General features: G+C 49.6%; 2 protein-coding genes across 11 annotated transcripts in view; both read left to right on the top strand.

The window, feature by feature from the left end:
* Positions 1–11,860: 11,860 nt before the first annotated feature.
* Positions 11,861–14,960, top strand: ZFAND2A (zinc finger AN1-type containing 2A). Of its 2 annotated transcripts, XM_003210559.5 has the most exons (6): positions 11,861–12,019; positions 12,622–12,716; positions 13,286–13,411; positions 13,615–13,766; positions 14,304–14,393; positions 14,819–14,960. In XM_003210559.5, exons 1-6 carry the CDS (start codon positions 11,965–11,967, stop codon positions 14,826–14,828), a joined length of 528 nt encoding a protein of 175 aa, XP_003210607.1. In that variant the 5' UTR covers positions 11,861–11,964; the 3' UTR covers positions 14,829–14,960. The 2 variants fall into 2 exon arrangements, with proteins under 2 accessions (XP_003210607.1, XP_010717957.1); XM_010719655.4 differs by lacking the exons at positions 14,304–14,393; positions 14,819–14,960 and having other exon boundaries at positions 13,615–13,770.
* A 1,675-nt stretch (positions 14,961–16,635) lies between these two features.
* CHLSN (cholesin) overlaps positions 16,636–21,864 on the top strand; it is a 99,204-nt gene continuing 93,975 nt past the window's right edge. For 3 of the 9 annotated variants that reach the window (XR_014886877.1, XM_085238056.1, XM_085238057.1), the window contains exons 1-2: positions 17,278–17,414; positions 18,804–18,933. Coding sequence is in view for 8 of the 9 variants with exons in the window: in XM_085238056.1 (XP_085094182.1) it covers positions 17,329–17,414; positions 18,804–18,933 (216 nt within the window). In the remaining variant the exon portion in view is untranslated. Of the gene's footprint in view, positions 16,776–17,045; positions 17,415–17,636; positions 17,892–18,775; positions 18,934–21,864 lie in introns of those variants that run through there. The other 6 variants (XM_085238062.1, XM_085238058.1, XM_085238059.1 and 3 more) reach the window with 6 other exon arrangements.

The following is a 21,864-nucleotide window of genomic DNA, read 5'->3' as shown; positions in this document are numbered from 1 at the left end:
CCAGTGGCCTGCAGGCAATGCAGAGCCACATCCCAGAGCTGGGTGGGAGAGAAATCAGGAACGAACCGTGGTTCTCCGTGGACTGAATGTGTGAGTGTTTAAGGAGCTGAAGGATGTAATTAAATGGCCCAGAAATGTATAATCACAGCAAGGAAGGCCTTTTGTCCCTCTCTTTCCCTGCAGAATTTGGGGAGAAATGAAATTACATCACGGGAAAGGAACTGCGTTTAATTAGCGGTGTGGAGCTGCTGGTGAGGTCCTCGCTGTCCCTGAGGTGCCGCGATGCCATACGTGAGCACTGCTTTGGCCACCTACAAAGTCACCCATAGAGGAACAACAAGGGAGCAGTGCAGCTCTGGGGGCTGACAGCAGCCCCTCGTGATGCACAGCCCAGGGTTGAGCTCAGCACTGCAGCACAAAGGGCTCAAGCGACAGAGCAAAGAGTGTGGGTACAGCAAACGTGTCCCCCGGCCCCATTCAGCTGTTTGCACCACTTTATTTGCTCACTCCTATCCTAACGTGCTTAACTATAAACGACCCCTTTATTTTTTATATCTCCATTTCATTTTTTTGCCCCTTCTTCTGAGGAAGCTGTAAAACAGGGAAGCTGGGAAGCAGGGCTCCTATTGTACAGTGTGTGCTGACACCGAGCAATTCTGGGGACTTTGCAGCTCTCCTCAGACATCTGTATATGGCTGCAATGGGGCTCTGAGCTTTTCCTCCCAGGTGAGAACTCTCATCCCACCCTCGGGGACCCCAGAACAACCAGCGGGCACCACATGGGCAGAGGGGAGAGGAGAACCTGAGGACCTGCCACCACCACCAGAGCTTATTATAATGCACTGCTTAGAGTTGCTGTGTTGTTTCATTCCACGCTGTCGTGGGGCTGGCGGTGTTATGGGGATGAGGACAACGCAGCCAAGCAGAGCCCCCAAGCACCCCCTCTGCTCTGCTCTTTGTCTCCGATCAGCAGAGGATGCTCAGCCACCCCGGGCAGAAGGACAACAGCTTGCTGTTTATTAGTATAATTTTTAAAGGTGCCTCATTGTATTTATTTGCTGTGTGGTTAAACATTTATTATTTATATTTAATTTTCCCGGACTCAAAGGGGCATCACTGGTGGCTGAGTGCCTGCAGATTCAGAGCGGCTCCTTCACGCACTTATTTATGTAACCTTGGCCTCCCCCGAGGGGCTCAGCTTCACTCTGTGCCATCGGCCTCTTAATTGGCCTCACAGATCACACCTTCTCCTTCGGCTCAACCAGGTCCCCTCCACTCGTAATTTCTAAGATATTAAATGTGGCTGAAACAAAAGAGTTGGGTGAATTGAAGCAGGAAGTTTTCTAGCTCTCCTAAACCTTCACTTCCAATGCCCTCTCCTGGTCACGGCCATCTGCTGGGACCTATGGTCTGTCTGCATCCTGGGCAGGAGCTGGACAAGGCTTCGGGATGCCTGGCCTCACGCCAATAGGAGCATTTGACATGCAATAGACTCTAGGCTGGCAGTTAACCGGCAGAAATGTGAGGAAGCTGTTTCCCACTGTAGGGGACTACAAGACAGGCAGGATGCTCTGTCGGACCCTCAGTAGAGCTGCTACCAACCCTTGGCTGAGGGGATGAGGAGAACCACCCCACAGCTGCTCTCCTGTCCTTTTGATTTTGGTTGGCTGAAGGGCTGGGTACCAAACTTGCAGGGACTCCAGGGTCTGAAATTGGAATTTTCAGAACCAAGGAGATCAGAAGCTCGCAATGACTTTTTCTAAGAAGAAAACCATACACACTAATAGAACTGCTTAGGTTGGAAGGGATCCCTTTTCCAACCCCAGTGCTGCGCAGTGCCACAGCTCAGGCTGCCCAAGGCTCCGCTCAGCCTGGCCTTGAGACCTGCACTCGGGGGCACCCACAGCTTCTTTGGGCAACTTCCAGTGCCACACGAAGGCAGCAGACTTGGATTTCCCTTTTGCAATACATGCTCAGCCATGGCACTCCAGGCAACTCGGGACTCTGCTGATCTGATGGCACTGCACTGCGGTGTCGGTCAGGGTGCACTGGGGACAACCACCCCAGACTTTTATCCAGACACAGAGCAGAAAGTGTGCTTACAGCTGTGAAACTTTATGTTAGACAACACGGATCCTCCAGCAAGGAGTTCCACATCTCAGTGATAGAGCAAAGAGGTTTGGAGATCTCAAGCAAATGGGGCTTCCACCAGGGCCACCCAACCTCTGGCAGAGAGGAGTCGATAACCGCAGCCCATTTTTACCCGGTGACCATTTGGGTATAAAGGAAATACTCACTCCTATGGGTAGAGATACCTCAATTAATGGCTTTGTAACTTCTCCTTAAACATATCCCAAGCTTTCAGTTGGAGGTACAGTTTGGGAATAAGCATTGTTATGCTGGAGCTGTCACCTGTGAGTGATCACAGACCTAATTGAAGCTGGCCAGCTTATTAAATAAACATTCAGTGTAAACGAGGGAGTGAAGAAATACCCTTTAGTTTGGTAATGGCTGAAAAGATGGAAGCTGACCCTAAGCCCGGGGGCACGGGGAGAGGGCTGGAGCAGCGGCAGAGCCAGGTTTTCTACAGCAGTGTGCCATGGGCCAGCAAAGCACTGCTAGCTGGGGCAGCCAGGATAGATCTTCCCTTGGGAATAGCGCTGGCTGCAGCAGGCTGGATTTGGGGTAAGGAGATTGCAGGCACAAGGAGCCTGCCTTTATTGCATTCAGGGAAACGTGGCTTCCCACTGCTAATAGCTGGGCTAACGCTTGCAAAATAGCCTCCTACCAGAAATCATCCTCCCAGCATCAAATACCGCCTAATCGCCCTGCTGACATGGGCGACGATACGGTCCTGTGCAGTGCTTCTTGTGTTCCTCGGGGAACCACCTAATCCTCCATGTTGTCTGCCAGTTTTTCCTCGTCCTTGGGAATTTCACATCTAGAAAAGGCTGCAGCTTTCTGGAGGCAGTGCTGAGAGCGGTGCTGCTGGCGGCTCACAGCTGCAGGCACTGAGCCTCGTGGCCATCCAGAGCTGTGTTCTGGTGCACCGAATGCAGAACAGGCAGATTTTTGCCCCAGAAAACCCCCAGGCTGTGTCCCAGCATCCCTCCCCTCCTCGTCCCCTCGCCAGATGTTGCACGGCTGTCCGCTGCCTGCCGGGAGGCAATGAGAAGAGGGTGATGCACTGGGGTGACATGCTCAATTTCCCTCAAAGATGGGGCAGCCACGAGCACATTTTTCCTGCTGATGGCGTCCATGTGTCTCTCCCTTCTCACTGGAGCTCTGTTACGCACTGGGATGCCATGGGAGCGTGTGTGCACCGTCTGTGCCGTGCGGCGGGCGGGATGGGTGCCTGCCCTTCGTGGGCTGTTTAAGAAAAACACTCTCCCAGTGATCAGTGCCCGAGTGAAGTAGATGTATGGTTTCAATTCTGTCCTTGAGCCATGGATCATTTAATGTTGTCAACACATATACATCCTTCTCAAACATCCCACTGAGAATTTCTAGGGACTGGAGACAGCTGAAAGCTAGTGTTACAGCAGCAGCTTCGTATTTGCTTTCAGTACCACGTGCATTTTTTAATACTGAAGCTCGCATAATTGCTGCTGAATTTCTAAGCAAGTTCTTCACAGGGGCAGAGGCACGGGAGCAGCGGCAGCAGAGTGGGGATGGGGTTGTGTTGGTGGGGGCTGGGAGCTGAGTGTGTCGGGGGAGCCCAGCAGAAGGGTCAGGTCAGGACCCCCCCCAGCCCGGTGCACGTTTGGCCGTGGGGCAGATGGGATTTCATGCTGCCTGCCTGCATCAGCAGCTTTTCAGCTCTGCACACATCTCTCCACAGAAGTCTGCAGCAATATCCAGCTTTGTGCAGTGGGACAGGGCACCGCCAGGTTTTCTTGGTGAGCTTTGGATGTGCCTGGAAGCACAGCGAGATGCTGCGTGCAGCGAAGATGATGCGACGGGTGAAGGGTTACTGGTTCGCTGCCCATCACAGGGCTAATGGAGACAGGGCTACACAAGGGGGAACAAGTTGGTTCCTTGGTGTCTCCTGGTCGTTCCCAGCTGCTGGGGATGGAGTAGCAGCTGGATAGAGACCGATGACTTCTGCTTTGGGCTTTGGTGGGGAAACGAGCCCAGCCCTGAGGACAGTGATGGAGGAGGAGGGTTTCACCAGGGGCTGCAGCTCTCCCTGCTCACTGCTGACCACAAATGGGAGGTGCACTCCTGGCTGGTGATGGGCTGGTGGTTGGACTCGGTGACCCCGACCTGGGCAGTTCCCCTGCACCAAGGGAGAGGACCGAGGCACTCATCAGCCCAGCTCCATTTATTGTGCCCGTGTATTCGTTATGTCGGCATCTGGCATAATTACTTTACAACTCCAAACATTAAACATCATTGGTCTTATTCCAGCAGGTCCGAATCTTTATGAATTTTATCTGACTCTTGTTCCCTTCAATTATCTGCCATCAGGAAAAGTTTACCGCTCTTGCAATAATATCAATTTGCCAGAGGTTGCAATACATTTACTCTCCACCTCTGTAATTTACAAACTCACATTCCATGATTAGAAAGAAAAATGGCTAATAGGAGAAATATTCATGCAAAATCGATACTGTATAAGATGCTGCCACCTTTTGGCTTCACTTAATTCTACATCTGGGCCACATCCATCTCTGGTGCTGCTGGGGGGATGGGGTGGGTTTGGGAGATGCAGGAATTGGGGTGATGTGGAGGGGGGGGGAGATGATGCTGTGGGGTTTGCAGGCTCTAATAGAGGGGAATTTCCCATGGCTGTACACCTGCAAGAAAATCTTCCTTCTTGCACATCCAGAGTGGCTTGGTTTGGGATCTGGAGAGCCTCAGCACATGGCAGAGGGCATCACAGCAGGCTTTGAACGTGTGAATGCTTCACCCAAGCTTACGGGCAACCTCTGCCTCGCAGCACCATCACACAGCATGCCATGCAGTGGGATTTGCCACACTGATGGTCTTGGTAGCTGCTGGATGTGCTCATTCTTCAATTACAGCTCACTGCAATGGGCTGGAGAACACAAATATCAGTGTGCTTTCCAACAAGAACAAAAAAAGAGTAGTAACTATATTCCAAAGTGCAGGGCGTGAGAGCAGAGCAATGGCAGCACTGCTCTGTCTCCTTGCCCAATGACACTGGGTTCTGCAGCTGAATACCAGCGAGCACGTGATGAAAGCTCTCAGGATTGTGTGGCTGTGGGTTTTCCAGCCAAACCTGCTATGTTCCCATATCTTGTCCCTTTGTTTCCTGATGCTGAAGCAAAGTCTGAATTGTGTAATTGCCACCTGGATTTGCTTTGCTGTCTTCCCAAGGAACTTGTTTGAATAAATTGAATTGGCAAATGTATTGTTCAGCTGCAGAGCGTTGTGTCAGGAATAATGCAGGTATTACCAGTCTCTGTGTCAGCACCAGGCATGCTCAGGGCCAGCAGAACCCATTCAGCACAGCTCACTTCAAGCAGCTCCTTCTGTTTCCTCTTCACCCAGAAGCACCCATTTCTTGGCCAGGAGCTCAGTGCCCCTCAGTGAGAGCAGGAGCAGCTGCCTGCCCCTTCCTTGGGCACTGCAGGAACTTTGTCCATCGGGGGATTTTCTGATCATAGGCAAATCCGCTCCCATTCCCTTGTGAAAAGAGGATGAGAGTGGACAAGTGGGAACAATTTGTGCTAATGAGTTGCCAGCTCTGTTCCAGCACATGAGCGCAGTGCAGGGGACAGCCCAGACCGGGGGAGAGATGACTGTGAGACAAGTAGAGCCAGAGTACACCCCAAAACAGACCACAGAATCATACAGTGGCTTAGGCTGGGAGGGACAGTAAAGATTACCTAGTTCTGTCCCCCCGCTGTGGGCTGGCTGCCCCCCACCAGCTCAGGCTGCTCAGGGCCCCATCCAACCCATCCTCAGGCACCTCCAGGGATGGGGCACCCACAGCTCTGGGCAGCAGTGCCTGATGTACAGTGGAACCTCACTCAGGAAAACCACTCAGTTGCTCCTTTTTCTGGGATACATGTAAGCTCCCACAGTGGAGGTGTGCCAAGATGTGAAGTTTTAATTTCCCCAGTGGGTGTGTGCTTTGTGCAATGGCATCCTCCCTCCCTTGACTCTATCGAGCTCCATGTGAGAAATGAGCTCTCCTGTGTACAAAGCCAGCCAGGTGCCACCTCTGCCGTGACACTGCTGTCCGTCTCAGTGCCAAAAACCGGCTGTGACGGCAGGGATGGGAGGTCTGTCCCAGGGAGTGGCTGTGAGCAGTGTCCCCTCAGCTGAAGGTGCCCACGTTCCTGCAGGAGATGCAGAACCCATAGGACCCCTATCCTATGGGACAGAGTGGTGGCATCACCTCCTCCGTCAGCTGGGTGCTGCGGGATAAGGGCTGCTCAGGAATCACTAAAAGAAGGCTCAGCGAGGGGAATTCAACCAGCAGAGGAGCGGGCCGGGTTAGAGCAGCCCTTGGCCGCAGGAGTGACCCCGCTGTGTGGGTGAGAAGGGACATGGTGCCACCTCGTGGCACGCGGCTCTGAGTGTCACACAGCCGTGTCCCTGCTGGGAGGGCACCTTTCCAGGGGAAGGCCATCCCGTGGGAGCTCCACCGCTGCCCCTGTGGCCGCACCGTGAGCAGCTGGCAGCAGGAGGTGGGCGGTGGGGACCCATCTCCAGAACACAAGGGACAGGGCTAACGATGCTGCCCCATCCCCTAGTCCTGACAGCAGATGCAAAGAAGAGTGTGACCCCAAATACGTCAGTTTTCAGTGGAATGCTTCGCTATGAAAGCAGCAGAGCAGTGCACAGGCAGGATTTAGGGTGTGATGGATGGCACCATGGCTGTGTGCTGGCACGTGGGGCTCGGTATCAGTGAGCTGGGTCCATTGCTGAGCCAGGTGCAGTGCAAACCAATGGAGGTGCAGTCATTATCCTGGGAGGGTCATCGCCGAGACCCAGTCGGTTCCCTGCTACATCTCTGCAGCGATGCTGTAAGATGTCAGTGTTTGTTCTGTGACCAGAAACCACCCAACACTGGATTATTTTTTCCATTGCTATTATAAAGGTGGCCCAGTTGTGCTGGGTTTTGTTCCTCCTATATTATACAGCAATACTGAAGATGGAAAAGTTTTCTTCCTCCTATATTATACAGCAATACTGAAGATGGAAAAGCCCCTTCCTTCCTCTCTGCCTGGATGCTCCAAAGGGCTGAATCTATAGCAGGGGTTGGATTGGCGTCGGGAGGCATGGTAAGTTTGGGTTTTGTCTCTAAATCAACAAATCTGTACTTCCTTAGCAGCCCTGAGGTTTCCCTGGGAGAGCTAAGAGCAGGGGATTAGGAGGGCTTGTTCTCTTTAATTGAAGAAGTTCAGCCTACAAAGCAAAGCTTACCTTTGGTATAACCTGAGGAGAGAATGTAACATTCCCCTACAGGTACGTACTGCTGGAAATCACCCAGCAGACGAGGCCCTTTCCAGTTTGCTTTGTCATTTTAGGAAGGGGTTTTAACACGAGGCTCTTCTATGGAAGAAAGGAGCTCATGCTGATACAATGATATCTGTGTCAATCTGGTGCTTTTCTGGGGAGGTCGCCTTAGGCACTCAGCAGGGATCCACCAAGCAGCCGAAGGCCTGATACAGCCCCAAAGTGCAACGGGATTTAGGTGCCTAAATGCATTAGGCTGCTAGGAAAATCCCAGCCTTTGAAGCTTAAGTAGTCACTAACAAAAACGAGCTAAAAGTGGAACAAAATGAGTCTGGCTAAGGCGCTGCATACTCCGAGTTCTGCACCTGAAACAAAGCAGCAGGAGGTGGCCATGGGCAAGCAGCATGGGATGAGCTGAGCTCCATCTCTTTGGCCCCACCAGAGGTTGAAGGTTGGCCCCTCTGAGCCACTCCATCCACCTCCTCTGCTTGCTCCTGCCAACAGGTGTGTTTGCCCCTGTAGGGATGGTTCGGGCCGTTTGGCTGCAGCCATCCTCCCTGTGAGAGTTTATGCAGAAAGCATTAAAATTGCCTCTCGTTGTTGTTGTTGAGAGGAATTTTAGGACATTAAAAGTTGGAGAAGTCATCTTCATTACTTCTCTTTAAAGTTACTTATGAATTGAGAACGGCTCTGCTCATATTTCTCTTTTATTTGCCATCTCCCCAGGCTAAAGTGTTGTCTATTTATCTTACAGATTAGGTTACTTTTTATGGGGTTCCTGCTATTATATTTCACCTCTAACTTTGTTAGTTTGTGTTTGATATTAAATTATGCTGAATAAAATGTGCGGCTCAAGGACATTTTTCAGCTTCATCCTGAAATGAGGCTCTTAATCCTGTTTCTGGGTTCTGCCCCTGCAGTTCAGCCTTCGGGGATGATTTGGGGTCTGTGAGATGGGCAGCACAGGAGCGTTTGCATCCATGATGAGCTTTGCAGGGTGAAGCTGCAGAGAGCCGTGCCTGCGAAAGCAGTCTGTTCATATACGGTGATTTTGGAGACAACTCTTTAGAAATGAGTTCTAATAATATTGGCACCGTCACAAGATAAGATCCAGGACTAGTTAAATCACAGCCCTGCAACTGGGTGCTCCTTTGGGGATTAGAAGAAGGCGCTGAGCTGTCACTCCAAAGCTGATCATGGGCTCGTTTAACTATGTCATCCCATAAGACAGCCCTTTCAATTATGTCAACCTGTCTGCTCTCCCTAGACTCTAATTTTAGAGCAGCAGTAGCTAATATTCTTGGAAAACTGATCCGCCTCCACAGATCTCTCCTCTCTGTCTGCTGCTGCGAACGGAGTATCCTGTGGGGAGACGGGGCTGCTTTACTTCCCCTCCTGTAATAATCCTAATAAAAATAGGTACCATTAGGTTCCTCCGTGTGTGGTCTCTTTAAGACACTTATCTGAGCTATGTAATGGAGATGTCTCATCTCCTCCACGGAGGGAACTGGTAGCACCATGGGGTCACTGCAATAAAAATAATATTCTGTTTTAAAAGCTTGGTATGGAATTACGAGCAGAAAAGCAGGATGATGGGATGGGAGTTCAGGGACCTGGAAGAGGGAAAGGTGAACCGGGGCCAGCTGAATGTTAATGGGGCCACCAGGCTGCTTCTGGCTGGTGCAGGTGGGTAAGGGGGATGAGGTGGCCCTGGGGACACCAGGGACAGGCAGTTGTGTGCGTCTGCCTGGTGTGTTGGGGCACACAGGGAGGAGAGGAGATGGATGTCAGCGTGCCTGGGCTGCGGGCATCTTGGTCCATTGTAAGGTAGCTTGGTAGGAAGGGGCCATCTCTGTCCTTCTCCAGACCAGATTGTTCTGGGGGCCCCGTTTGAAAGAACTGACATTCAGAAAGCTGGGAAAAGGGCATGAATGTCTTCTGAGGTGTTTTATTCGCCTTTAGAATGCTGTACGGGTCCAAAGACATCCCACATTGGTGAGGTGGGATGGACGGTGGCCATTTACCAACTGCAGAGCCACCAAGAGGCAATCCCAAGGGAGACAGGGAGAGGACGAAGAGCAGAGCCACGGAGAAAAGAAAAGACTGAAATGCTGGAAAGAAGTAGAAGGGGTGGAGAGGAAAGAGGGGAGGGAGGCAGGTGACCCCATCCATACCCCCCAGCATCTCCACTGTGCTGAAGGCCCTCTGCAGCTCAGGCTGCACAGCATCCACACCTCCCCCAGACCCAGCGACTTGGTTACACGGAGCTCTCCGTTCACAAATCCATGTTGGCTGCCCTTAATCAAATTCTGCTTCTCAAGCAATTTCCCTTGCTAATTCCTCCTGAACCAGTTCTAACCCACCTATCCCCCTTGTCGCTAAGCTAGCCAGCCTCTAATCACACGCTGCACTCTGATCCCTTCCCGAGTAATGCGGGGTTCGGCGCGTTCCTCCCGTTCTCAGCAGCCTAACCTGTCAGGAGCAAACTTCTAAAAATATATCACTAAAGACCTCGGCTAATTTCTAATCCTCGTTTCTATTAAGATGGCTGCCTGTGCTTCATGGGTTTCCAGACTCGGGATTTACGGACTTCCTTAAGAGTATCTAATCTGTGCATAGCTGTTCCCATTGTCATCCACCAGCGGGCTCCTCCTTCCCACCACAAAACTTGATCCCTTTCACAGTGGCTCTGCAGGCTGCAGAGTGCCTGAGCCCACGTGCCAGCATCAGCCTCTTCCTCCTGCCCCACTCACCTCACTGCTCTGGGCAAGCCTTCCCCATCAGATTTTGGGGTCCCAGTCCCCTTCGGGCTGGGTGGGTGTGGAATTTTCTTTGTGCTTCTCAGGTCCTGGAATATTCTATGAATTACAGTAATGGTGCTGATGAATAAATGTGTAATGCAGTGAAGGTCTTGAAGCTCCTTGTGAGGCTGGACTTCTCACTGTAGTTTGTATATGGATTTTTATTTTTTTTTCTGTTTTGTCATGCTTTTAAACACTGTCCCATCCCCAGCCATCAGAACCAACCGAGATAAGAACAAAGTGGGTGAGGCCATGCTCTGACCTCATCCCCAGTGGACGTGATGACGTTGGCTCAGCTCAGCCAAAGAAATCCTTTTAACCACACGGCAATGGCCAAGTGAACCTGGTGGAAGATGCTGTGTGACCCATGCCAGAAATGTCCGTGTGCTGAGAAGAGGAGAAACTGCTCAGGCTCTCCTTGGACTTGGAAGCACCAGCACCTGCATCAAACGCAGCCTAAGGAAGTGACTGACCATCAGCAGACCAACAGTGTGTGATGGTGATGGAAACATCTACGGGCAGATCAACACTGTGTGACATCTGATGGAAACATCCACCACAGTTACAGAATTCTCTTCTGTGACAAAGGCAGATGACAGCCTTAGAAATTCAAAGCAACGTCAACCTGGTTCCTTCAGCTGCTGCTTACCCAAACATGGTGAGGAGAAAATAAGCCAGGAGCAACGCTGCCTTGAGGGCAGGTGGACGGGGAGACTTTTAAACTGGAAACTTGAAGATGCTTTTTTTTTTTTTTTTGTGTCATGAGATCACTGGGGATGTGGAACAGCCTTCTGATGGGAATAAAGTTTTAATGCTAGGTTTGGTTTATTCCTAAAGGGAATTCCATGAAGTAGTTACATGCCCAATGGATGCTGAGACCCAGAAAGTCTCTTCTGACACCAGGCTTCTCTACCCAAATTCCTGCAGCCATGCTGGGCAGCAGGGCAGCACTCAGCTGGGCTCAGCACGGCCTTTCACACCACTGCCACCCAAACGGGGACATCCCATGGGGCTGTGCCATGTCCCAGGGTGAGCTGTGAGTGAGCCCAGCCTGGACGTGGCACATCCACCCCTGTGCTGCACGTAGGGAGATGGAAGCACAATCCAAAGGACTACGGGAGGCTGCACTGTACTGCCACTGCAGCTGTTCTTTGCAGAAAGGGCTTTAAATGAGGATCGTTGGTAACATTTTGAGTCCAGGTGGGAAAATTAATCTACGTGGCAGAGTGCCTGGCTCCGGTTCAATCCAGACGGGCGTGATGTCAGCACGCACACAGGAGTCACATGAATGCCACGTGGCACTCTTGCAGTAACCAACAGCACTAAGCCGACAGTCCCCACCTCCACGCAAAGTGAACGCGGTGCCACACATCCGCAGGTGGAGCACGTCGAAATACTCCGCAGCCTCCTGCCGGAACCGCAGCGTCCGGCACCAATCCCTGCTCCTGTTTGCGCCCCGCGCCCCAGCTGCTCCGTCACCGCCCCGCCCCCCGAGCATGACTCAGCACTCCCGTTCCGGCAGCTGATTGGTCCTTCACCTAACGCGCAGCGCGGGCGGCGACGGAGGGAGGGGAACGCCATTGGTTCGCTCCGCCGTGACGTCATCGAGGGCGGCCGGGAGGGCGGGAGCGTGACTCAGCAGGCGGCACGGGGCTGAATCAGCGGGCGTGCTTATAGAGCCGCGCCGCGCCGCACCGCATCGCATTGTGTTGCACCGCACCGCACCGCCATGGAGCTGCCGTGGCTGGGCCGGCACTGCTCGGAGCGGACATGCAGGCAGCTCGGTAAGGAGCCCGTGGGTGGGGGTGGTGCTCGTTAGCACGGCTGTGCTGCTCTCGGCTCCCCCCAGCTGTGACGGTCTCCATGCTGGGTGGGCGCTGCGTGTGTCGCTGCGCTCCCAGGGATCGAATCCTGTGCGTGGTGCCCTTCTGGTCGGCCCGACCCTGTCGGGGTGTGCTGGGTAGGGCCGGGTGTTGTGGCTTCTTATGTAGCACCTGGAATGCCCTTTAAATAGGAAGGGTAGCTGAGGGCGCAGTATTTTGTTCTGAGATGTTGTTAATGAAATTAAGGAACTCCTGCTTCTTAGTGAATGGCTTCTGCTCTGGGCCCTGGCTTTGTATTTCAGCCTCTCTTTTATGACTAATGCCTTGCTAAAAGAGTCCTGAGCTACACATGGCTTGTGCTTGGGCTGCCTGCATTAGGCTGTCGCTTAATCTTCTTTGTCACCATTCATGGGGAATGACAAAACCCAGGTATCAACAGGAAGAGTTTGGGCAAAAAAAAAAAGAAAAAAAGCCTTGCTTTGTAACGTGCCTCCAGCATTACGCTGTAAAGCAGTCAGCTCTGCTCTATGAGAATCCATTTTTTGTCTCTTTTCATCTCCCAGATTTCCTTCCTCTGAAATGTGACGCGTGTGGAGAAGTCTTCTGTAAGGACCACATCCGCTATGATGGGCACAGCTGCAGCTCTGCCTACAAGAAAGTAAGTTCCTGTGTGTGAGTCAGTGAGAGCCACTGCGGGTCAGCCAGTCATGCAGGAAGGCTGCTCTGAGCCTCCTCCTGTGGTTTCTATGAAAGCAAGTGGAAGAAGCACGAGACAGCAGCTAATGATGCAGCAGAATTCCAGCTGTATCAAAGCATTTGAGCTCATTACTAGATTGTCATTCTTCTCACTTGTTTTGCTTCTTCACAAAGAGGAGTGCTTGATACTCTCAGTAATGTAGTGTGGCCTAAGACTTACTGCAGAAGAAATAAATTAAGTGAGGGAGAACACTGATTTCTGCTTGATACTTGAGTGCACGTAGTGTTCAGTACTCCAGAATCATATTTAAAATGAATTTATTGGATATGCTGCTATAAACTCATTTGGCAAAGCACTTCTGGCCTTCTGGATACAGATTTGCAACTGCCTTCCTGAAAAATCCTCTTTAAGAGAATTAATGACTAGAACATAACATACTTAGGAATATACTTTCCATCACCCACAGGTAAGAGGAAGGGAAGGGCAAAGCAATAAATGTCAGGCTTCTAATTGGTGTGGTGTGCTCTCAGAATGTGCAGGTTCCAGTGTGTCCGCTCTGTAATGCACCTGTCCCTGTCCAGAAGGGTGAAGTACCAGATATTGTGGTTGGAGCCCACATGGATAAGGACTGCAAATACAATCCAGCACAGCAAAAGGTAAGGAAACTGCTGTTGGAATCTAAGCAGCCTGCTTAATGCTTGTCAGGCTAGGTCTTCTGGCAGCAGAGCATGTAGGAGCCTGCTGTTCAATCTCTGTTTTAAGGGCAATCCAGCATTCATGCTTCACCCTCGTTGTTACCTGGGAAGCTGATCACAGAAAGCAAACAATCATTGTTAACTTTGTGTCCTCTGTTATCTAGATCTTCACAAACAAGTGTTTAAAGCCAGGCTGCAAAAGGAAAGAGATGATGAAAGTAGTTTGTGAGCAGTGTGGTGGCAACTTCTGCATAAAGCATCGGCATCCTCTGGATCATGACTGTAAAGCAAGCAGCCGCCCCATCTCCAAGGCTGGGTAAGCTGTAGCTGTGGTACTTGGAGCTCAGGATGAAGCTTCAGAGCTCAGGTCAGGGCTTGGTGGAGAGCTCAGATAAATAAGGAACGATGTAGACTGCTGGTCACTTGAGTTAAATTGCCTTTAGTTCCTCTTTGAATCTTGGGCATAATTCTTGATCGTCTGAGGCAAGGAAAAAAAGCTGCTTCTCAAACAACTTCCTAAAATTATCCCAAGCTTGCTTAACTTGATAACGTGACCTTTTTTAAAATAGCCCTGATAACAGGTGCTGGCCATCTGAAGCACTCTTTGGGCTCTTGATCTAAATACTGGAATCCTAAAGCTTTGCACAGAAACTTGAAGTAACCAGGAATAAAACCAATAGCTTACTAACCTAATTTTAAACTTAAAACATCTCTTGCAGGCAGACAAGACATCCTTGTTCTGTGCAGTAGGAGTGTAAAACTTGCGTGTCAGATGCAGACAATTAAACTGGATGGAAGAGTGAGACTGAAGGTGTGTGTAAGTGGTGCTGAGCCTGGCTGTATTTCTTTGTAGATACGCAGCTCTGATGCGAGCCTCTCAGACTGCCTTCAAGTCAACAGGAGCAATTGCAGTGCCATCTAATGGGAGCCTTCAGCACAACAGGTATAAGCTGTGGAACGAGGAAAAGATGAAGAACGAGATTTATAAAATACTTTTATGTCAACGCAGCATAGCAGTGCTGCTGTCACACACTGAGCTGCTGCAGGGTTGGTAGTTGACCTTTGATCAGGAATGCAGTAGGATTCTGGTAGCATGGGTGAATGTTTCTCCAGACTGCAGGAATTAAAGTGGCTGTGTAGATGCAAGCATTAGGACACAGAATTGCTCACCGGGCCAGCAGGTTGTCTCCCACTGGCTCAGTATGAGGCTTTTGGTTCAGTTTTGGAGAACTGGTGGTTCTCCTAAATGCTGGGAAGCACAGCGAGCCTCTGAATGAATGGCCTGAGACCTTCCCTGCTATGGTGTATCTCCTTGTGACTGCAGGTTTTAGTGGTGTGGCTCTTACAGTGCATTCTTATGTCTTTCAGGTGCAGATGATAGAGGCTCTTCACATCTGGATCAAACCTTTGTCTACTTTTAAGTTGATCTCATCTGAAGCTCTTTTCTATGCAAGTAATTTATTTTTTTGTACAATCTCAACCTTTCAATAAACTGTCACCCTTTCTAAGACTTTATTTCTTTCATGATATTACAGCTTTTCTTCTAAGAAAAACACTTGAGGAAATGATAGTAAGAAAGCTAAAATTAAGTTGAAACATGGCCAGCTTTGTTTAGGTCAAGCAAGGCTAAACTGAGTGTTTCTTAAGATGGGAGTCTGAAATGCAGGCTGCTGACATAGCTCTCAATCCTTTTGGAAATCAATTGGCACACAATGCAGCGTTCTGCTTGACAAACAACATCTATCAATGTGAAGCTAGTATTCTATAATGTCTCTCGGTTTCTGGAAGTTGTTTGGAGTACTTGATTTATAAAGCCATATTCAGTTTTCCTGGGCCCTCCCTAAGCAATTCACTGAAAGGATAGTGCTCACAGAGGCATGCAGAGCATAATTCTTCATAATTTATCGCCCCCTAGGTAGGAATGTAGAATGGTATGGGTGTTTCCTTGTGGTTGGGGCAAAAAGGGAAGCAAAATAGCTATTAACTGTTTCTTGTTGCATATAATGAGGCTGAAACGCAGCACTGTCTAAGGAGCTTACTCTTGCTTCCTTCCTGAAAGGCTTAAACAAAGGCATAACAGATATGCAACATCTATTATCTTCATCAGCTGTATCACCTAGAGGCTCTGCTCTTTAAACTGCAGGAACATCCAGCTGCTTAGCTTGGGGCCTGAAGTATTGCAGCTTGATGAAATGGAAATGTGCTGTTAATGAACAGTGCTAATTCCCCAGCTGCGATCTAAGTAGACCTCTCATCCAACTAATTGTGAGAAAAATGCCAAAGCTTACTGATGATGTCAGGGGGTTAAGACCTCAATTTCATGTGTCATTGGAGCTATTCCTCTGCAGTCTGGGGCTGGTTGGCTGGAGCCTTGGCTTAGGACTAACTGAAGGGTAATTGCAGTCCCTCAAATCACCTGCAGCTATGAGCTTCCAATGCCGTTCTGCTGAGGTGGGAGGAATAGTGTAGCAGAAAATGTTGCATTCCTTGACCTGGGAAAAATAATAATTGATAATTCAGCAGGAGATGAGAGCACAACTGCAGTTAATGCATATACATTCAACCTTGTGGTCTGCCACATTTGTGTGTGATTATGGTGTGCTGCTTCTCTCTTTTCAAAAAGACTCCTTAGGGTATGAATGCTGTCTAAAGGGAAAGTGTGTCTTTACGGTTCCTTACAGGAAAGCTGAATGTGTGGCCAAAGTATTGACACGTAGGCTTTTTGTCAGAAAGGGCAGAGATAAGGTAATTTCTTGATAGCATGGGACAATAAATGAGTGTGCTAGCTCTGTTCACATCTCACCTAGTGGGATTTCATCTCATACAGGGACGTGTTTTTTGGAGAACGATTAAAGCCCTGTGGAGCTTTAGGCTGGCCAAATAGAGTACGTGAAGGCGGGCGGTACGAATTGCCGCCGCTAATTCCATGCAGCCTAATTTTATGCAATCGTGAGGTCTAAATTGTGATAGACCAATGTCTGTAATGCCGCGTTTAACCACAGGGTGGCGCAATAGGACGCGTAATAAAGTCTGATGCTGTGACGGCTAAGCATAGAGCGCGCTTCCCATCCGCGATAGAACAAAAGCTGAAAGGACAGCTCTGATTTTTAGACAGCGCCCCCTGCCGGCCGGCCGCTGCGCTCAGCCCCGGCGCCACGCCGCTCGCAGGACTCTGTAATCTCTGAATGCTGCACGGAGCCGTGCCCCGGCAGGGGAGGGGTCTGCGGGGGGAACAGCAGCGGGCGCTGGCCGGGTTTGCGTGCTGTGAGATGGGGAGGACGTGGGGGCGGTGCTGAGGAGCGTGAAGACTTGCCACCTCCCGTAGGTAAGGTGGTGGCGAGAGGCGTTGCCTCCAGCTCACAAGGAAGCGTTCCGGTGACACGTTTGTTTTCCGTAACTGCCCCTGCCCGTAAATTACCACGGAGATGTTTGTGCATGCGGTATTTACAGCAGTGGCATTGGCACGCTGCCGGGAAGCCCTGCCCTGGGAGGTGTTTCCTGTCAGCCCACAAAGCTGCGTAGGCTGCGGATGGGTGCCTTCACCCGGGCAACGGCGGGCGGGGCGAGCTCCGTGCCCCCCCACGTGGAGGCGGACCGCCGCTCGAGCGGAGCGGCTCGGCGCGGTTTGGTGACGCCACGGCTGCCCTCCGCGAGCCGGCCGGGCTCCCAGCATGCGTGCTTTGAGTGGGCGTTCTACACCGGAGCTCCGCTTCCTATTGGTCGCTCGTAAGATTGGCACGCCGAGAACCAACCAAATGCGCCAATTCCTTCTTTGCAGCCAATAGGAATGAGGGGGCGGGCTGCGGCGCCAAGCGTGAGGCTCAGTTAAATGTGCAGAGAAGGTGGGCCCGGGGAAAGGTGCGTGGCGGCGTGCGGGGATGCGGCGCCTTGGGCCCTTCTCACGCTTATCCGCGGCGGGTGCGGGGCCCCGAGGCCTCTCTGCCCCGCGCCGGCCTGGCCGCAGGTGCGGGGCTGCCGTGTGGCGTTCCGCTCGTGTCGGTGTGGCGGGGAAGCGGAGCCGCGGGGGCTGCAGATATGCGGGGATTTGCGCGCGCTGCGGGAGCGGAGGGGCGCGCGGTGCGAGGCGGCACGTGGGTGAGGGGGGGGCGGGGCCGCAGGGCAGGCCGGAAGTCATGTGGTGCTGCCGGCCGGGCACGAGAGTGCTCCGAAAGTAATGCCTCCTAGTTACCTGCGTGGAAATGGCGACGGATGCGAGGAGCGCCGTAACGCTGCTGTGCAGGGCGACTTCTCAGCTACAGAACGCTGTATGCCAGCACATCCAGCGCTGTAGCAGAAATGCTGAGTCATGGCTTGAGGCAGTGATAAACACCTGGTGGGAAGGCAGGGCCAGCCGGGGGGCTCAAGTGCATCAGTGTAAGGGCTGGCAGTGGAGGTGAGGGCATCTCACTGGAGATCCCTGTGTACCTGAGACCTTCTGAAGGTGAGCAGCTTCTTTCCTCTACTTCTGTGTCTATGGCTGCTGCATTTGAGCAAGCCCTCACTTGCTGCAGCCTGGAACCTTGCTGTTCTGCTCTCATTGCTGCACTTTCCATCGTGTTGCAACCACCGTGAGTTGTATGTACTCATGTAACACCACTTTCATCACCAATGAACAAGAGCCTGCATGCCATGCTTGTAGGAAGTCTACACCAGTGCAGGTGTCACCTCTGCAGAAACACACCACCCACCTCCTAACTGTGCTCACACCCTCTGTGTGGTCTCCACAAGCATTCAGCAAGCATCAACGAGTGTTAATGAGTGCCATTTCTTCTACGTGAAGGAACTAAGAGATGTACCTTTGCTTTGTATTCACTTCCATGTCAGGTGGCCCCTCTGCTGCCATCTGTCACACAGCAGTAAAATCACATGGGATCTTGGGGGAAGGTTCAGCTCTTACTGCCATCCCACCAATATCTGTGTCTGATGTTGTGGGCCAATGTAACAAAGTAGGAGGCATTACTTTCGGAGCAGCCCTTGTGTGCCTTGCCACCTGTAGGCAGCACAGTGCTGCTGACCTGCTGCTGAGTGCAGCACAGCCTGCAGGCAGCACTGCATCAGTTGTGGGTGCTGGGCTCTCACAGAGGACAGTAGCCATGGAGTTTTTCACAGGGGAGTGATGTTCTGGTTTTGCAGCAGCTGAACTAGATCTTATTCTGAAAGGAAAAAGCTGAGAATGCCCCCGAGTTAACTGAAGTTCAGTGCAGACGAGCATTTTCCTAGTTAAGATATAATTCTTGTACTAGTGTAGACCCTGTGTATGAGGTTTGTACATCTAAGTTTAAAAAAAAGCCCACAAAATTAAGAGTTGTAATGGTGCTTTGATAGGTGGTAATTACATACCATTCTTTCTCAGAATGGCGAAGAAGAATATACAAAGCAAAGAAATGAAAGAAGAGAAAAGAAAAAAGCTAAAGCAACGTGTGACCCAAAAGGGAGAGCTGGAGTCAGAAACTGAACCGAAGAAAAAGAAACAAAGCCTCCAGGTAGGACATCCTGGTTTTCACTGTTTAATTGGGTGCAATGTGGATAGGTTGTTACCTTGGTGTTCCGTAGCAGGCTGAGTACCCATGTGATTCAGGTGCAGTGGTCCCTTCTGTGGTACGCCTGGAGTGAAAGTGAAAAAGAGAAAATAAGTAGAGCAAACATTTTGGGCTGTGTCTGATCATTTGGTATAGTTGTAGCAGTCAGAGTCTCTGTTCTGAATGCTTCTATGAAAGACAAAGAATGAGTGAGTGCATGTGGGTGAGAGGGGAACCCAGTGGCTCTGATTGACTGTCATATGGCAGTGCAGGCATAGCTGAAGCCTTCTTGTGATTCTGAGTGGTTGGAAAAGCATAAAGATTTTTTTCATGGAAGTCCTGTTGGTATTTGTACAGAATGTCAAATGGCCAGAAGGTGTCAGCAGTCTCTTTGTGTAATGGAATATTTGATGAATTGATTTTGTGATAATGAGATTAACAATATCGAGATGTTAAGTGGAAACTAAAGGGTGTCCATTTATTTTTTTTTTCTGATGGAAATGGTGCATAAACAAGGTGACTTAATTCAGTTCTTCCAAGTGCTTAATGTGGAACGTGGATCAAAGGAACAAAAGTGGTTTGATGATATAACAAAGTGGAGAACAAAAGGCGAGATTCTGTTACTTGGGATTCGTCAGGGTGATGATAAGCCATAGTCTTATAGAATACAGTTACCTAACATAAATGTGAGAGCTGCATATTGCTGTCACTTACCATGAGATGTGTGATTCAATAGAGATCATAACTAGAACATAGCACTACTTATTTTATTGTTGTGCTTTGCCTAAGCACACTGGCAATAATACTTCTTTCTGAGAGCTTTTGCTTGTGTGCATGTACTGCATGTGTCTGCAGTTGTGAACCATGAGAATAGCCAAGCTCTGGGCAGCAGCTGTTTGGAGATCTGTAAATAGTTGTGGTTTTGAACACAGTGGGAATGTGCTGAAGTAAGGCAGGAGTGCACCTTTGTCTATTCCAAAGTAAAATGGCAAGTCTCTTATTTGTAGCTTCATAAAAGGAGATGTTTCTCCTCTTTGTAAGATGTGCATTACAGACTTCAGATTCATAGTAATATAATTCAGTTTGTGTGGAAATAATTTTCCAGGGTAAGAAGTGTGAAGTGGAAAGTCAAAATGAAGATGATGTTGTCTGATCTTTCTTTTTGGACTGTCTGATGTCACCTGGTCAGCTCATAGGAGGCCTGGATCTGCTCTTGTTGTTTTTGCAGGCTGTAGAACAGTGAAAGAGAGAGCAAATATGAAATGGAAAGCAGGCTCCTTAGTGCTGTTAGGGAACATGGCTAGGCACAGCATTCTTAGGACTATAAATGTTGGTGTCAGAGGGTGGCTTAAACATGTATCTGGTGTTAGTTTTAGGGAATGCCATATAAGGTCTATGAGAAGCTATTTTTTGGCATCAGCTTTATAAACTATAACTGTTGATAGTGTGTAAGTCAGTAGACCACATTTTTTATTTGAAATGGCTGGCAAGGATGAAAAACATCAGACAGATCTTAAGCAGTTTTAGTGCAGAAATGGTCAGTGAGTGTCAGCTGTATCCCACTTTGGCTGTTGCTCGTGTGCACTCCCAACTTAGTGTGAAATACGCAGTTAAGTCACAGTGGCGTTGTGCTTTAAAATGCTTTGGCAATCAGATCTTGTCAGTGTGCAAGATGTAGCTGAAAACAAGTTAAATTTGCTGTGCATATACAGGAAGGTAAGAAGGAGCTCTCGAGAGAAGCAAGCTGCAGAGTAATGGGCTCTGGTAGCTGGATGGAACAAAGACAACTGCTGAGAATGCTCTGCTACTTTAAAGTAAGCTTAACCTCTGATAGACCTGCAGAAATTGCTGAAGTATGACAGCTGGATTCTGATTCTGTGCTGGATTCTGTGCTGTGGTGGACTTCTAATGCAGCAACTGAAGTAAAGAGAACTTTTTTTTAGTGTTCTTAATGCAAGAATTGGTAGGTTCCAGTTCCTGCTAAGGAGTCTCATGTGATGGAAATAGGTCAGAAGATAGCAGCACGGCACGCTGCTTGTGGTGGGGGAGGTTTCACTGGGTCATTAAGTCACTCTTCTTTCCCATGATTTACTTTTTTTCCTATTCTGTTACAGCACTTTCAGTCTGCAAAGTGGAAGATGTAAATCTCTAAATGATTTTGTTACAGAGCTGCAGGCAGGCACGTTGGAATCTGTCTTAAGTGTCTGAATTTATTACATTGATTATTCCTTCGTGGAATTTATCTCAGAAATTTTCAGCAGCCTGAGATGAAAGCATTTCTCCTTGGAACAGCTTGACCTTTTGGAGTAATCTTGATGTCTTATTGATTTTCATCTTCTCAGTTTCTTTTCTTTATGTTGAATAGCAGTGGGTGATTCAGGTACAACAGAAATGTTTCTGTGAATGATCTCAGAACCACGTGGCTCTGCATGCCAGATTCGAGTGGGGCTGAGCAATGCAAGTTTTTAGATTGAATTTACTTTGTGTTTTTTTTTAATGATTTTCATAACATTGCTGTTTTATTGAGCTACTTGGCAATAAAACCCACATGTCTTTAACATTGATTTTTAAAATGCCTGGGCATTAGTGTCTGTGTTTTTAATGATTTTGTAGCTTACCAACACAGTCTTACATTAACCCATACTATAATTGGAGATTATTCTTTATATTGTCACATAATATAGGCATAAAGAAAAGAAATTTGAAGTACGCCTTCTAGACTGGTGGTCTGGAGCTAAATACTGGCTTCTTAAAGAAAAACTTTCTGATGGGCCTTGTCTGTGACAAATGAGTTTTGTCTCGGTTCCATGGCAAGAATATTCATGATATTGTTATCTGTCGTGTTGAAGTAACAGAAGCATTGGAAGTGCTTGTTTGCAGTCACTCGTGCCTTGC

This window comes from Meleagris gallopavo, chromosome 16 (genome assembly GCF_905368555.1).
Source record: "Meleagris gallopavo chromosome 16, MGAL_WU_HG_1.1, whole genome shotgun sequence".
Classification (NCBI taxonomy): Eukaryota; Metazoa; Chordata; class Aves; order Galliformes; family Phasianidae; genus Meleagris; species Meleagris gallopavo.
The sequence above is the reverse complement of the archived record's forward strand: the minus strand, read 5'-3'. Positions and strand labels throughout refer to the sequence as shown.